The 16175-nt window shown below is 45.2% G+C and overlaps 1 protein-coding gene across 1 annotated transcript in view; it reads left to right on the top strand.

The window, feature by feature from the left end:
- The window catches only part of SLC19A1 (solute carrier family 19 member 1), a 50751-nt gene that overhangs the window by 19983 nt on the left and 14593 nt on the right, over positions 1-16175 (top strand). Inside the window, exon 5 of the mRNA XM_049875049.1 lies at positions 10663-10804. Within this exon, the coding sequence (XP_049731006.1) occupies positions 10663-10804 (142 nt within the window). The remainder of the gene's footprint in view (positions 1-10662; positions 10805-16175) is intronic.

The following is a 16175-nucleotide window of genomic DNA, read 5'->3' as shown; positions in this document are numbered from 1 at the left end:
ATGGCCTTGGTGATAGAAATGATGCCAGAGATCATGTGATAAAATTTTGCAAGACCAAGGACTTCTTCATTGCAAATACCTTTTTTCACCAACGTAAAAGGTGACTATACACATGGACCTTGCCAGGTGGAATACACAGGAAATCAAATCTACTACATCTGTGGAAAGAGATGGTGGAAAAGCTCAATATTATCAATCAGAAAAAGGCCAGGGGCTGGCTGTGAAACAAACCATCAATTGCTCATTGCGAGTTCAAGTGGAAACTGAAAAAAATTAGGACAAGTCCATGAGAGCCAAAGTACAGTTTTGAGTATATCCCACCTGAACTTATAGACCACCTCAGGAACAGATTTGATGCGTTGAACACTAATGATCAAAGACCAGATGAATTGTGCAAGGACATCATACACGAAGAAAGCAAAAGTCATTAAAAAGACAGGAAAGAAAGAAAAGAACAAAATGGGTATCAGAAGAAACTCTGAAAGTTGCTCTTGAAAGTAGAGTAGCTAAAGCGAAAGGAAGAAATGGTGAAGTAAAAGAGCTGAACAGAAGATTTTAAAAGGCAGCTTGGGAAGACAAAGTAAAGTATTGTAATGAAATGTGCAAAGACCTAGAGACAGAAAACCTAAAAGAAGAACATGCTGGGCATTTTTCTAGCTGAACTGAAGAAAACATTCAAGCCTGGTTGTGATATTGTGTGTCTCCTTAGCCTGCAAGCCAAAGACTTACTGTCTGACCTGCTGATCTTGGGTTCACCAGCCCATACAACAACGTGAATCAGGCAACCCTCCAGCCTGGTCCACAGACTTGAATCTTTCCTGCCTCTACAACTGTGTGAGCCATTTTCTTCATATACATCTTTCTCTATGTATTATTTTATTTCTCTAGAGAACCCAGCCGAAGATAATACCTTTTTACAATTTTGTTCAGAATGGGAAGTATAAGGAAGCTGGTTGGTTGGTCCTACTTTCATTAGACAATGCAGTGAAAGAGATGAGCTCAGGGCTTCAGAGTCAAAGCTCAATTGCCACATAAATGACCTCAAAGTTTCCACTTGTGCCTTAAAAGAAAGCATTATTTCTTGTGATAACAGAGCTGATATTGCTGAAAACCAAACCCAGAGTCTTATTGTAAGAGTGGCTGAATTACAATGTCAGTTGAATTCTGAACTGTGAATCGTGTCTGAAGCTAAAGTAAATGCATTAATTCAGAAGAAATGGGATCCTGAAACTTGGGATGGGTCATATGGGCAGATAATCATCAAGCTGAGGATACTGAGCCCCTAAATTCTGTTGAATCACTCCTGCCAACAAAACCGTTATCCCCTCCATCCCCATCTGATGAAATTAACCCAGCTGTGTCTAAAGAGTCTTTGTCTGAGATATTGCCTGGGGAGGCATCAGAGTCATTGCGTGGGGTATCACCTAAGGCAGATGCCTTACAAGACATTGCTGAATGTTCTCAAACACATCCCCATCACCCATTTTTGCTTCTAGACCTATGAGTAGACTTAAATCCCAGTGAGCTCCAAATGGTGAAGTACAAGTGTGACCCAGGATAAGGTATGCAACACTTCGAAAGAACTGCTTGGCTCTTCCAATACGTAGAAACAGAAACCTGGGGAATATGTGTGGGAATGGCTATTAAGGGTGTGGGATAATGGTGAGAGGAACATGAAGTTGAATTGGTGTAAGCTTATTGATGAGCTCACTAAGCACAGATTCTTCATTCAGTGTTTCAGCTTGAGAGGTTAGGAGAGGGTCTAATCATTTATTTGGCTGGTTTGCTGAAGCATGGATTACATGCTGGTCTACACTAAGTCAAGCTGAAGTACCAGACCTGCCTTGGTGTACTGTAGAAGAGGATATTCAAAGGCTTAGAGAAATTGGCATGTTCGAGTGGATTTATCAGGTTAGACCCACAGAACCACACATGGAGTGCCCATAGAACACACCTGTTACCACAACCGTGAGGAACATATTTGTGAAGGGTGCCCCAGCATCCTTGAAGACTGCTGTGATTGCTATTTTATGTAAGTCAGATTTGAGAGTGGGAACTGTCCTAAATGAATTAAGACATCTAACTAAAATGGGGCTGACTGGAGCCTGTGGTGGCAGGGTCCAAGTGGCGGCACTCAATTGACAAAGACAAGGTGAACATAAGGTACAGTTGTGTCAAAGCAGAAATCAGAATAATCTAACTCATATGGACTTATGGCATTGACTATTTAGTTATGGTGGCCCTAGGAATGAAATAGATCATAAATCTACTAAATATTGATCTGTACAAACAACAATTCCAGATCACATGAACAGCAGTCTGACTTGAATTGCCAGAGTAATTACAGCCCCTCAGTCAATTCCCAGACTTGATCCGGTTTATAGACCCACATACCCTTTGACTGAAGGGGAGGCTGGGTTCCCTTGAGGAAGGACCCTACTACACTGCCAAAAATTTATACTGTTAACCTTTCTCCCTGCTTTCCCCAAAGGAACCTATGGCGTTTTATTAAAGTAACTGTTCATTGGGGAAAAGGAAATAATCAGACTTTTGGGGGGATTATTGGATATTGGCTCTGAACTGACACTAATTCCAGAAGACACCAAACGTCACTGTGCCCACCAGTCAGAGTGGGAGCATATGGAGGTCAGGTTATATTAATGGAGTCTTAGCTCAGGTTCATCTCACAGTGGGTCCAGTGGGTCCCCAAAGCCATCCTATAGTGATTGCCCCAGTTCCCGAATGCATAATTGGAATCGATATACTCAACAACTGATAGAACCCTGACATTGGATCTCTGGCAAATGGAGTAAGGGCTATTATGGTAGGAAAAGCCAAGTGGAAGCCATTAGAACTGCCCTCACCCTGGAAAATAGTAAACAAAAAGCAATACCATATTCCTGGAGTGATTGCAGAGATCAGTGCCACCAGCAAGGACTTGAAGGATGCCGGGGTGGTGAGTCCCACCACATCCCCATTCAACTGTTGTATTTGGCCTGTACAAAAAAACAGATGGATCTTGGAGAATGACAGTGGATTTTCAAAAACTTAACCAGTTGGTGACTCCAGTTGCAGCTGCTATTCCAGACGTGGCTTCATTGCTTGAGCACATTAATACATTTCCTTGTACCTGGGATGTTTTTTTTTTGGGATGTAGCTGTTGGTTAGGCTAATTCCTTTTTCTCCATACCTGTTTAGAGGGACCACCAGAAGCAGTTTTTCTTCAGTTGGCAAGGCCAGCAGCACACCTTCATTGCCCTACCCCAGAAATATACCATCTCTCCAGCCCTGTGTTGTAATTTAATCTGCCGGGACCTTGATCACCTTTTCCCTCCACAAAGTATCACACTGGTCCATTACATTGATGACATTATGTTAATTGGGCCTAGTAAGAAAGAAGTGCCAATGACTCTGGAATTATTGGTAAAACATTTGTGTGCTAGAGGGTGGGAAATTAATCCACAAAAATTCAGGCACCTCCACCTCAGTGAAATTTCTAGGGGACCAGTGGTGTCAGGCATGTCGAGATACTCCTTCTAAAGTGAAGGATAAGTTATTGGGTCTGGCCCCTCCCACAATCCAAAAGGAAGCAAAACACCTAGTGGGCCTCTTTGGATTTTGGAGTCAGCATATCCCTCCTTTGGGTATGTTACTCTGGCCTATTTATCAAGTGACTCAAAAAGCTGCTAGTTTTGAGCAGGGCCCAGACCAAGAGAAGGCTCTGCAATAGGGTGAGGCTGCCATTGCAAGCCACTCTGCCTCTTGGGCCGTATGATCTGGCTGATCCTGATGGTGCTTTAAGGGTCAGTTGCAGGTAGAGATGCTATTTGGAGTATTTGGCAGACCCCTATTGGTGAATCACAGAGAAGACCCTTAGAATATTGGAGCAGACCCCTGCCATCCTCTGCAGATAACTACTCTCCTTTTCTGAAACAGCATTTGGCCTTAGTAGAGACTGAACGCTTAACCATGGGTCGCCAGATCACCATGCGTCATAAACTGAGTATTGTCTGACTCACAGAGCCATAGAGTTGTACATGCACAGCAGCGCTCCGTCATTAAACGGAAGTGGCGTATATACTAGATAGGGCTCGAGCAGGACCTGAAGGCACGAATAAGTTGCACAAAGAAGTGGCCCAAATGCCCATGGTCTCCAATGCTATCATATTACCTGCCCTCCTGGTCTGCACCTGTGTCCTTCGATCATTTGACTGAGGAAGAGAAAACTCGTGCCTGGTTTACAGATGGTTCTGCACGATATGCAGGCACCACTTGAAAGTGAACTGCAGCAGCACTGTGGCCCCGTTCTGGGTCCTCCCTGAAGGACAGTTGTGAAGGGAAATCCTCCCAGTGGGCAGAACTTGAAGCAGTGTACCTGGCTGGTCACTGCTTGGAAGGAAAAACGGCCAGATGTGCGATTGTATACTGATTCATGGGCTGTGGCCAATGGTTCGGCTGCATGGTCAGGGACTTAGAAGGAACATGATTGGAGATAAGGATTTATGGGGAAGAGGTATGTGAACAGACTTCTCTGAATGGGCCAAAGAAGTGAAGATATTTATGTCTAATGTGAATGCTCACCAAAGCGTGGCTTCAGCAGAGAGGATTTTAACCATCAGGTGAATAGGAGGACATTCTGTGGAAAACAGTCATCGTCTTTCCCTAGCCACTCCTGTCATTCCCCAGTGGGCTCTTGAACAAAGTGGCCATGATGGCAGGGATGGAGATTATGCGTGGGCTCAGCCACGTGGACTTCCACTCACCAAGGCTAAGTTGGCTACAGCCACTGACGAGTGCCCAATCTGCCAGCTGCAGAGACCAACACTGGCACCATTCCTCAAGGTGATCAGCCAGCAACTTGGTGGCAGGTTGCTTACTTTGGACCGCTTCCATCATGGAAAGGGCAGTGTTCTTACTGGAATAAACACTTAACTCTGGATATGGATTTGCCTTCCCTGTACACAATACTTCAGCCGAAACTACCATCCATGGACTTACAGAATGCCTTATCCACCATCATGGTACACAACATCGCTTCGGATCACAGGACTTACTTCACAGTAAATGAAGTGCGGCAATGGGCCATGCTCGTGGAATTCACTGGTCTAACCTTTTCCTGAAACAACTGGCCTGAAAGAACAATGGAATGCTCTTCTAAAGACACAGTATGGCACCAGCTAGCTGTCAGTACTTTGCAGGGTTGGGGCAGTGTTCCCCAGGAGGCTTTATGTCCTCTAAACCAGTGTCCAGTATATGGTGCTGTTTTATCACAGCCAGGATTCATGCGTCCCGGAATCAAGGAAGTGTCATCACTCACTATTATGCCTGTTGACCCAATTGCAAAATTTTTGCTTCCTGTTCCTGCAACCCTATGCTCTGTGAGTCTAGAAGTCTTAGTTCCAAAGGGAAGAATGCTCCCATCTGGAGACATATCACTGATTCCGTTAAACTGGAAATTAAGAATGCCACCTCACCACTTTGGGCTTCTTATGCCTCTGGATCAACAGGAAGTTACCATATTGGCTGGTGTGATTGATCCTGATTACCAAGAGGAAATCGGATTGGTATCCCATAATGGAGGTAAAGAAAAGTATGTCTGGAATACAGGAGATCCCTTAGGGCATCTCTTTACTACCATACCCTGTGATTAATGCTAATGGAAAAAGTACACCAATCCAATTCTGACATGACTTGCTAATGGCCCGGACTCTTCTGGAATGAAGGTTTGGGTCACCCTACCAGGCAAAGAACCACAACTGAGGTGCTTGCTGGGGGCAAAGGGAATATGGAATGGATCGTGGAAGAGGGTAGCTCTAAATACCAGTCGTGACCACGTGACCAGTTGCAGAAAAGAGGACTGTAATTGTTAGGAGTGTTTCTGCCTTGTATGTGTGTATCAAGTATTTTTGTTTTAAAAAAAAAAACCCGTCTTGCAGGTCTGACAGACTGGAGAAGCTCCAAGGGTATGGCTCCAGACACCGTTTCAACTCAGTACTGAAATCACTCCTGAGTTTCACCCTTCAGCCAAAGGTTAGACAGGTTTATAGTGCCACCAATAACACGTGAGGAACGTGCTTCATAGTTCAATTCACACATAGACTAATGGACACACCAGCCCAGCACAAAGACAGGAAGGCAGGAATAGGCAAACTGGATGAATGGAAACAAGTAACCCAGGGCAAAGAAGGGAACAGTGTTGACACATCACAGATTGGTAACTACAGTCACAAAATAATCTGTGTATTAACTAATGAGAAAGTAATTTGCTGCGAAAACTTTTACCTGAAGCACAATAAAAGCAAGTATTTTTGTTTTCTTATGAAATATATGTAAACAGGGCTAGTGTGTTTTCATTGTAAGTGTGTAAGTCGTATCACATTAGGCACAAGTGTGACTTTATACTGCACTCAGGGCATCGGCAAAAAACAAGGCTCCAGGAATTGACAGACTATCAATTGAGATGTTTCAACAAATGGATGCAGCACTGGAAGTGCTCACTTGTCTATGCCAAGAAATATGGAAGACAGCTTCCTGGACAACTGACTGGAAGAGATCCATATTTATGCCTAGTCCAAAGAAAGGAGATCCAACCAAATGCGGAAATTATCAAACAATATCATTAATATCACATGCAAGCAAAATTTTGCTGAAGATCATTCAAAAGTGGCTGCAGCAGTATATCGACAGGAAACTGCCAGAAATTCAGGCTGGATTCAGAAGAGGACGTGGAACCAGGGATATCATTGCTGATGTCAGATGGATCCTGGCTGGAAGCAGAGAACACCAGAAGGATGTTTACCTGTGTTTTATTGACTATGCAAAGGCATTGGACTGTGTGGATCATAACAAATTATGGATAACAATGTGAAGAATGGGAATTCCAGAAGGCTTAATTGTGCTCATGAGGAACCTGTACCTTGATCAAGAGGCAGTTGTTGAGACAGAACAAGGGGATACTGATTGGTTTAAAGTCAGGAAAGGTGTGTGTCAGGGTTGTATCCTTTCACCATACCTATTCAATCTGTATGCTGAGCAAATAAACCGAGAAGCTGGACTATATGAAGAAGAACGGGGTATCAGGATTGGAGGAAGACTCATTAACAACCTGCGTTATGCAGATGACACAACCTTGCTTGCAGAACGTGAAGAGGACTTGAAGCACTTACTAATGAAGATCAAAAACCACAGACTTCAGCATGGATTACACCTCAACATAAAACAAAAATCTTCACAACTGGACCCATAAGCCACATTATGATAAACAGAGAAAAGATTGAAGTTGTCAAGGATTTTATTTTACTTGGATCCACAATCAACACCCATGGAAGCAGCAGTCAAGAAATCAAAAGATGCATTGCCCTGGGCAAGTCTGCTGCAAAGGACCTCTTTAAAGTGTTGAAAAGCAAAGCTGTCACCTTGAAGACTAAGGTGCACCTGACCCAAGCCATGGTATTTTCAATCACATCATATGCATATGAAAGCTGGACGATGAATAAGGAAGACTGAAGAATTGACGCCTTTGAATTGTGGTGTTGGTGAAGAATATTGAATATACCATGGACTGCCAAAAGAATGAACAAATCTGTCTTGGAAGAAGTGCAACCAGAATGCTCCTTAGAAGCAAGGATGGTGAGACTGGGTCTTACGTACTTTGGACATGTTGTCAGGAGGGATCAGTCCCTGGAGAAGGATATCATGCTTGGTAAAGTACAGGGTCAGCAGAAAAGAGGAAGACCCTTAACGAGGTGGATTGACACAGTGGCTGCAACAGTGGGCTCAAACGTGGCAATGATTGTGAGGATGGCACAGGAGCGGGCAGTGTTTCGTTCTATTGCGCATGGGGCCGCCAGGAGTCAGAACTGACTTGACGGCACCTAACAACAACACCATGACTTTATAATTGCCTTGTATGTATGGTTTAAGGAGATACGTAGAGGTGCCAAGTTGACAAGGGGTGGACTACGATCAATTAGGTGTGTGTCAACTTGGCTGGGCCATGATTCTCAGTGGTTTGGCAGTTATGATGTAGTTTGGCAGTCACATAATGATGTAATCACTTCCTTGATGAGATTTGATATAATGTGATCACCTCCATGATGGGATCTGCTGTGAGTCGCCAATCAGTTGAAAGAGAGTTTCTTGGGGGTGTGGCCTGCATCCAATATATATATAGACTTTCAGGCAAAGCTCACTGGCTTTTGCTCTGCTCTGGATCCTGCATCTGGCTCGTAAGCATCTGACCTCCAGTTCTTGGGACTTGGGAGAGTAGTCTGCCATCTTACCTGCTGCTCTTGGATTCGTCAGCCCTTGCAGCCATGAGCCAGCAGCTTGCCATCTGACCTGTGGATCTTGGATTTGTCAACACCTGCAACTATATGAGTCAGGCGAATCCTCCAGCCTGACAGCTGACCCACGGACATGGGACTTGCCAGGCTCTACAACTTCATAAACCATTTTCTTGAGATAAATCTGTCTCAATGTGTATACGTAGAGTATATATATATATATGCAATATATATACTAAATGTATATTATATATATGTAATATATGTATATATCATATATGTATACGTTTCACTGGTTTTGCTTCTCTAGAGAACCCAGCCTAAGAGCAACTCATGTGTGTCAGCCTAGAACTGTGTCGTATAGGGTTTTCAATGGCTGATCTTTCTGAAGTAGATCGCCAAGGCATTTCTTTGAAGGCACCTATGGCGGACAGGCACCTCTAATCTTTGTATTTGCAGCCGAGTGCTTAACCGTTTGCGCCACTCAGAGTCTCCATTAAAATGAGGACAGCAGCCATCTGTCGTGTAGGTTACAGCTGTGTCCTTGTTTCTCAGGTTGCCCTTACCTTCGCCTGTGGTGACTGCAGGCCGTGTGAGGTGTCTTTGTGGCCTTCTCCATGTCCTACCCCAGGTTGGCTCTCAGGTCTGCTTCATTTGTTTTCCAGGCCCTTTCTCCCTGGTTTGCCTGCTTCATCACATGTTAAATTCCTGTCTGTGCTTCCTTCTGCTTGGGCTTTCTCTTCTGTCCTGTTGACCTGTGTATACTGGTGTTTCGTTCACTTCTGGTTGCTTCTCGTCTGTATCTCTCCATCAGCTTGAAAGCTAACAGTGTAGGTCCCTCGGCCTTGCGTCATTCCTTTTAACGTTTTCTTGGCTGTTTTTGTTCTTTTATTTTTCAGGTGAACATTTTTTGTCCATTTTTTTAAAGCCCTTTGGGGATTTTAATTGGAACTGCATTAAGATGTTACGCACTTTGCAGAGGGCTGGGAGATCTGACGTGCTGATTTCTCCGTGTCTGGAACGTGGTCTGTGTCTTCATTTACTTTGTTGAGAGTCATCATCTGGGTTTGTCCAAATGACTGCTTTCCTAAGTATAATTTCCGCTCTCCTCTTTTTTTTTATATAATTTTTATCGTGCTTTAAGTGAAAGTTTACAAATTAAGTCAGTATCTCACACAAAAACCCATATACGCCTTGCTACACACTCCCAATTACTCTCCCCCTAATGAGACACCCCACTCTCTCCCTCCACTCTCTCTTTTCATGTCCATTTCGCCAGCTTCTAACCCCCTCCACCCTCTCATCTCCCCTTCACGCAGGAGATGCTAACATAGTCTCAAGTGTCCACCTGATCCAAGAAGCTCACTCCTCACCAGCATCCCTCTCCAACCCATGTCCAGTCCAATCCATGTCTGAAGAGTTGGCTTCGGGAATGGTTCTGTCCTGGGACAACAGAAGGTCTGGGGGCCATGACCACCGTGGTCCTTCTAGTCTCAGTCAGACCATTAAGTCTGGTCTTATGAGAATTTGGGGCCTGCATCCCACTGCTCTTCTGCTCCCTCAGGGGTTTTCTGTTGTGTTCCCTGTCAGGGCAGGCATCTGTTGTAGCTGGACACCATCTAGTTCTTCTGGTCCCAGGATGATGTAGTCTCTGCTTCATGTGGCCCTTTCTGTCTCTTGGGCTCGTAATTACCTTGTGTCCTTGGTGTTCTTCATTCTCCTTTGATCCAGGTAGGTTGAGGCCAATTGATGCATCTTAGAGGGCTGCTTGCTAGCATTCTGCTCTTCTTTTTATGAATTCCTCCTGCTTTCCTGAAGTGTCTTACTGTTCTTTCCCTAACTTACTGAGTCAAATACTCCATTGACTTAATGACAAAAGACTAATATGAGAATTTTCCTGGTGACTGCTGTCTGCCCCCAGGTCTTGCTAATATCCTGTTCTCATGGTTACTATTGTCAGAGAGTTTTGTAACGATTTAGATTTGGTCCCTGCTCCCAGGTTTAAGTAGGAAAGCTTTTGAGCATTGCTCTGTGGTTGTGTTTTACACTTGTTTGGTAGAGTTGTTGTATAAGGCTCTGACAGCCTGGAGCAGATCCCCTCACCTCCTCAAGTAGCCCAGGCTGTTGGGCTCAACCTCCTGAGCCAGGTAGGTGCCTGTGGCCCTGCTTGGTATGACGGACAGAGCCAGGGGCAGAGCTGGGCATGCATATGGAGTGTGCCAGAGGGTAAGGCGGGCAGGTGGGCTGCACCTGGTGGTCATTTCGTTACCGGGGAGGTGCTGGCCACCACCCAAGTGGGGTTTCCATATTACACTTCTTGGTGCTTCCTCTTCTCCCCTCGCTGGGTCCTGACTTCTGCCTGTTTTTCCCTGTGAAGGTCTCAGATTGCATCTTCGCTGTCAAAAGAGCTCTGTGCCCTTGTCTTCGGGATCAACACATTCCTTGCCACAATCCTCAAGACCACGATCACTGTCATAGTGTCAGATAAGCGAGGCCTGGGGCTTCCGGTCCACTCGCAGGTATGCTGGGCTGGGCCGGGTACATTCCCTCAGGGAGCTGGTGGGGTTCCCTCCCTCTGCAGGGCCCAGACCACAGCTTTACTATGGGATGGGCATGTGTATAGTATATATGGTGTGGATTAGAACGTCCCCAGCTGGACTTTCTAGGACTACTGAATTGGAGCAAGTGTCATAAGTGACAGAGTCAAGCTGGGGGCCACGCAATGAGAGACAACACAGGAAGAGGAAGAAGGTATTTAATTTACCTCCCCTTCACCCCATTGGTGAGGAGGGATTTCTGCCTTAGGGTTATGGGGATGGCCAAACACATGACACCTGACACTGGACAGATGAGAGCGACAGCAGTTTGTTGGTCACTTAGACTCACAGCCCAGTGGAGGATACCGCACCATGCAGGGCTACACAGGGTTGCTCTTGGGAACAAAGTGAACAACCAGGGGCCGTAGGTAGCAGGCTTTGTAGTAACAAGAGGGTGGAGTGACCCCTATTTGCTGCAGGAGGATGTGACTGGCTTGCTTGAATAATTTTGTGGGCTGGTAGGAAACTGAAACCTGCTATGCTGGGATGAGCAGGCACAGTATCTGGTCCCCATGATAAGGACAGTTGTTTGGCTAGGGGGCCTGCTCCATAGGAGCAGAGTGGAGAGGAGAACTTACAGATAGGCCATTTGAGGCCCTCCAGATATCAGGTCTCAGATGTTAGGGCAGCACTTAATATTGAACCTTGATTTCAGAGCTTACACCACAAAGGGCCGGAAGGAAGTGCAGGAGGGAGCCGGAATCTGGCCGCTGGGGTGGTGGGAGTGTCTGCTACCTCTATTCACCCCACACCTGCCTGCTGGTACTGCTGCCTCTTCTTGGGCCCAGGTTTAGCCAGTAAATGCCACCCGATCTGGGCAGACACCCCCAAACCCAGTGCTGTCGAGTCGCTTCCGACTCATAGCGACCCTATAGGACAGAGTAGAGCTGCCCCACAACAGCAGCCTCCAGTAGACCTGTGCAGCCCTCCTCAGAGCTCACAGGCAGCAGCAGTGCTTAGTGGGGGCAGGGGGGGCCTTTTCCCAGCGATGCCCAAGGAGAGCCCAATGCAGACCTGGCCCTGCTTGGGCTGTGGCCCTCTGACCTTCACTGCATGGATGCTGAAGGCCCCTCAGAGGTCACTGCATGCCCCCTGCCTCCCTTCGTGGCAGCCTGTCATTCAGCTTCCGTGAGAACCAGAGGAGCAGTGCCACCTGGCAGGCTCTTTAGGGCCTGGGACCGACCTGTGCCTACCCCACCGCCTGTGGTGCTGTGCAGAGGGGACTCTTTCACAATGGGCTTTTGGGGGTCCCAGAGGGGCTCGGTGGAAAGAGGGCTGGGATAGTGTCCTTCTTGAAGGGCTGTCTACAGAGGGAGCCCCAGCACCTCCCATGTGGTGGTGTACCCGGGACCCATCAGAAGGCTAGAGGCAGGGGCAGATCCTAGCCTGTGGATCTTGGCACAGCCTAGGTCACCGTCGATGTGACTAGCAGAAAAATAAGGTCATGTGTTGCTTAACGTCCATAATACGTTCTGTGAAATAGGACATTATGTGATTTGGATGTTGTGCGAACGCCTAGGTCCATGGGGTGTGGTGCTCCCAGGCGCATGGTCCTAGGAGCTGTTGTGCAGTGCGCTGCCTGGCCAGGTCCTGCCCAGCACGAAGCCCCGCAGCCCCGTGAAGGTCACAGCAGGGAGGCTTCAGGTGCAGGCTCGGGTGGCAGAGGAGCAGTCTTGGGGGCTTGGCACCCCGCCCCAGGTGGGTCCCGCGATATCTGTTGACCTTGGGTGCTCAGGAGCAAGATCAAGTGCCTGCTCCTCCAAGCAGCTGGAGCGCCTGTTCCTGTGAGTGTAGGGTGGCAGGGTAGGCTTGCTGCTGAATTGGGCTGTGGGCATCCCCCCGAGGGTGCACCCCGGACCATGGACGTATATGCACTCAGATGTTGCCCAAATGGGCATTGTGCAGCGTGTGACTGTACATTGATTTTCACTGGCTGGCTTCATTTCTGGGTTAAAAAGTAACTCAGGGAGTGGGGCAGCTTGTTCATAATTAGAAATACTGATGATGCCGGAAGGGAAGTAATGTCAGCTTATCCTGCTCACCCTTCCCTGTGTATAGTGCCATGTGTCCCCTTCACACTTCACCTGGAGTGGTTAGAAAAGGGGGTGTGCCGGGGCTGGTGGGTGAGCAGACCTTGGAGACTGGTGGCAACAGGGCAGAGCATGCAGGGGCCGTGGTCCTGGGGACTTTCCTGGTTTGCTTTTCCTTACATTAAACTTTGTTATTGTTGTTAGCTGCTGTTGAGTTGGCTTTTGGTGTCAAGTCTAAGAACTCTTTGCCTAGCCGTAGATCCCAAAGATTTTCCCCTATTATTTTTAAAAGCATTATAGTTTTGCATTTGACATTAAGTCTGTGATCCATTTTGAGTTAAGTTTTGTGTAAGGTCAAGGTTTCTTTTTTGCCTGTGGATATCCAGTTGCTTTACCATTATTTGTTGAGAAGACCCTTTTCTGCATTAAATTGCTTCTGCACCTTTGCCAGAAAAACAAGGCAAGGATGTCTGTTCTCACCACTCTTATGGTCATATTTTTGTGGTCAATCTCAGGGTTCTCTATTCTGCTCCATTAACCTTTTATCTCTCCTACTAATACCACACTGTATTGATGATGTAGCTATGAGTCTTGACATTGGGTAGACTGATTCCTCCAACTTTTCTTTTTTGTCAAAATTGTTTCAGCTATTCTAGTTCCTTTCCCTTTCCACACAGATTTTAGAATAAGCTTGTCTACAAAAGATCTTGCTGGGATTTTGCTAAGAATTTCATTATCCTATGTATCAACTTTGGAAGAATGAACATCTTTACTACATTGAGTCCTTCAATCCATTAACATGGTATATCTCTCTGTTTATTTAGGTCTTTGATATCTCTCAATGTTTTGTACAGGCAGCCCCTGGGTTACAAATGAGATCCATTCCTGTGTCTTTAAGTCTTTTAAGTTGAATTTGTAGGCAATTCGGAACAGGTGCATATGGTTCTTATTTAGCCTCACTTTCAGCAGTTCAAATCCACCAAGTGCTCCTTGGAAACCCTATGGGGCAGTTCTACTCTGTCCTTTAGGGTCACTCTGAGTCAGAACCGACCCAATGGCAATGGGTTTGGTTTTTGGTTTGGTTTTTGGTTTGGTTGTAGTGCAAAAAAAGGTTCCAAGCCTTTTCAATGATTTAAAAGCTGCACGTGCAGCAGGTGAAGGTGATTATGATGAACTTGTTTCTGAGTAGAGTAGGGGTTTCATTTCAAAGTGAGGGCAAATTTACATAACATTAAAGGGCAGGTATAAGTTGTCGGTAAGTCAGACGTTCATAACCTGGAAACTGACTGTAGTTTTCAGCATACAAGCTGTAGGTATTTTGTTAGATGTAAACCTAAGTATTTCATTTTTATTGAGCAATTATAAGTGGTATTTTTAATTTTGGTGTCTATGTTCATTGCTAATATATAGGAATATAATTGATATTTGCCTTTTTATCTTGCATTCTGCAACCTTGCTGAATTCACTTATACTAGAAGGGTTTTGTTTTTTTTTTAATAGATTCTTTGGGATTTTGTTTATAGAAAGTGTCATCTGTATACCTGCTACTTGCTTTTCGTGCCTAGTGCACTGGCTAGCACTTCTAGCACTATGTTGAATAAGGGTGGTGAGAATAGACATCATTTCTTTGGTCTTAATCTCAGAGGGAAAGCATTCAAAAGCTTTGACCATGAAGTATGATGTTAGGTATAGGTATTTTGTAGATGTTTTCTATCAAGCTGAGGAAGCTCTCCTCTGTTTCAAAATTTTTGAGGGTATTTTTCATGAATGGATATTGAATTTTGTCAAATGCTTTTCCACACCATCATGTGATTTCTCTTCTTGACATGTTAATATGGTGGATTATATTGATTGCTTTTCAAATATAGAACCAGCCTTCTATCCCTGGAATAAACTGCAGTTGGTCTTTATATATTGTTGAGTTCTATTTATAATACTTTGTAAGGATTTTTGTATCTGTATTCATGAGGGATATCGGTCTGTAATTTTGTTTGTTTGTGCTGTCTTTGCCTAACTTTGATATCTGAATAGTACGGGCTGCAGGAAATAAATTGAGAAGTGTTTCATCTTTTGTTTTCTGGGAGAGATCATATAGAACTTGTATTAATTCTTCTTTCAGTGTTTGATAGAATTCTCTAGTGAGACTATTTAGGCCTAGAGAGTTCTTTTTTGCAAGGTTTTAAGTGACTAATTGAACTTCCTTAATAATTACAGGGCTGTTCAAATGATCTGTTTCATATTGAGTAAATTGAGGTAGTTTGTGTTTTTTGAGGAATAATCGGTCCATTTTGTCTTAAAATTGTGTGTAGAGTTGTTTGTACTATTTCCTTGTTATTGATTTGATGTCTGCAGGATGTGTAGTGATAGCCACTGTGCCGTTCCTGGTACGGTTGATTTGTATCTTCTCTTTTTTCTTTGTCAGTCTTGCTAGAAAATCATCAATTCTATTGATCTTTTCAAATAACTCACTTTGTTCTTTTTTTATTGAACTTTAGGTGAAGGTTTACAAAACAAACTAGCTTCTCATCAAACAGTTAGTACACACATTGTTGTATGACATTGGTTAACAACCCCATGTCATGTCAACACTCTCTCTTCTCAACCCTGGGTTCCCTATTATTACCAGCCTTCCCGTTCCCTCCTACTTTCCAGTCCCCACCCCAGGGCTGGTGTGCCCCTTTAGTCTTGTTTTGTTCCATGGGCCTGTTCAATCTTTGGCTGAAGGGTGAACCTCAGGAGTCGCCTCATTACTGAGCTGAAACGGTGTCCGGGAGCCATACTCTCAGGGTTTCTCCAGCTCTGTCTGGGACCCCCTATTGTGATCCCTGTCAGAGCAGTCAGTGGTGGTAGCCAGGCACCATCTCGTTGCACTGGACTCAGTCTGGTGGAGGCCATGGTAGATGTGGTCCATTAGTCCTTTGGACTAATCTTCCCCTTGTATCTTTAGTTTTCTTCATTATTCCTTGCTCCCGAAGGGGTGAGACCAGTGGAATGTCCTAGATGGCCGCTTACAGGCTTTTAAGACCCCAGACACTACTCACCAAAGTAGAATGGAGAACATTTTATAAACTCTGTTATGCCAGTTGAGCTAGATGTTCCCTGAGACCATGGTCCCCACAGCCCTCAGCCCAGCAATTCAGTCCCTCAGGGAGTTTGGGTGTGTCTATAGAGCTACCATGGCCCTGCTTTGTACAGGCTGTGCTGGCTCCCCCAGTATCCTGTACTATCTTACCCTTCACCAAAGTTACTGCTTATCGCTAGTC

Source organism: Elephas maximus, chromosome 2, assembly GCF_024166365.1.
Source record: "Elephas maximus indicus isolate mEleMax1 chromosome 2, mEleMax1 primary haplotype, whole genome shotgun sequence".
NCBI classification, from domain to species: Eukaryota; Metazoa; Chordata; class Mammalia; order Proboscidea; family Elephantidae; genus Elephas; species Elephas maximus.
Note: the sequence above shows the minus strand (reverse complement) of the source record. Positions and strands in the feature narration are given on the sequence as shown.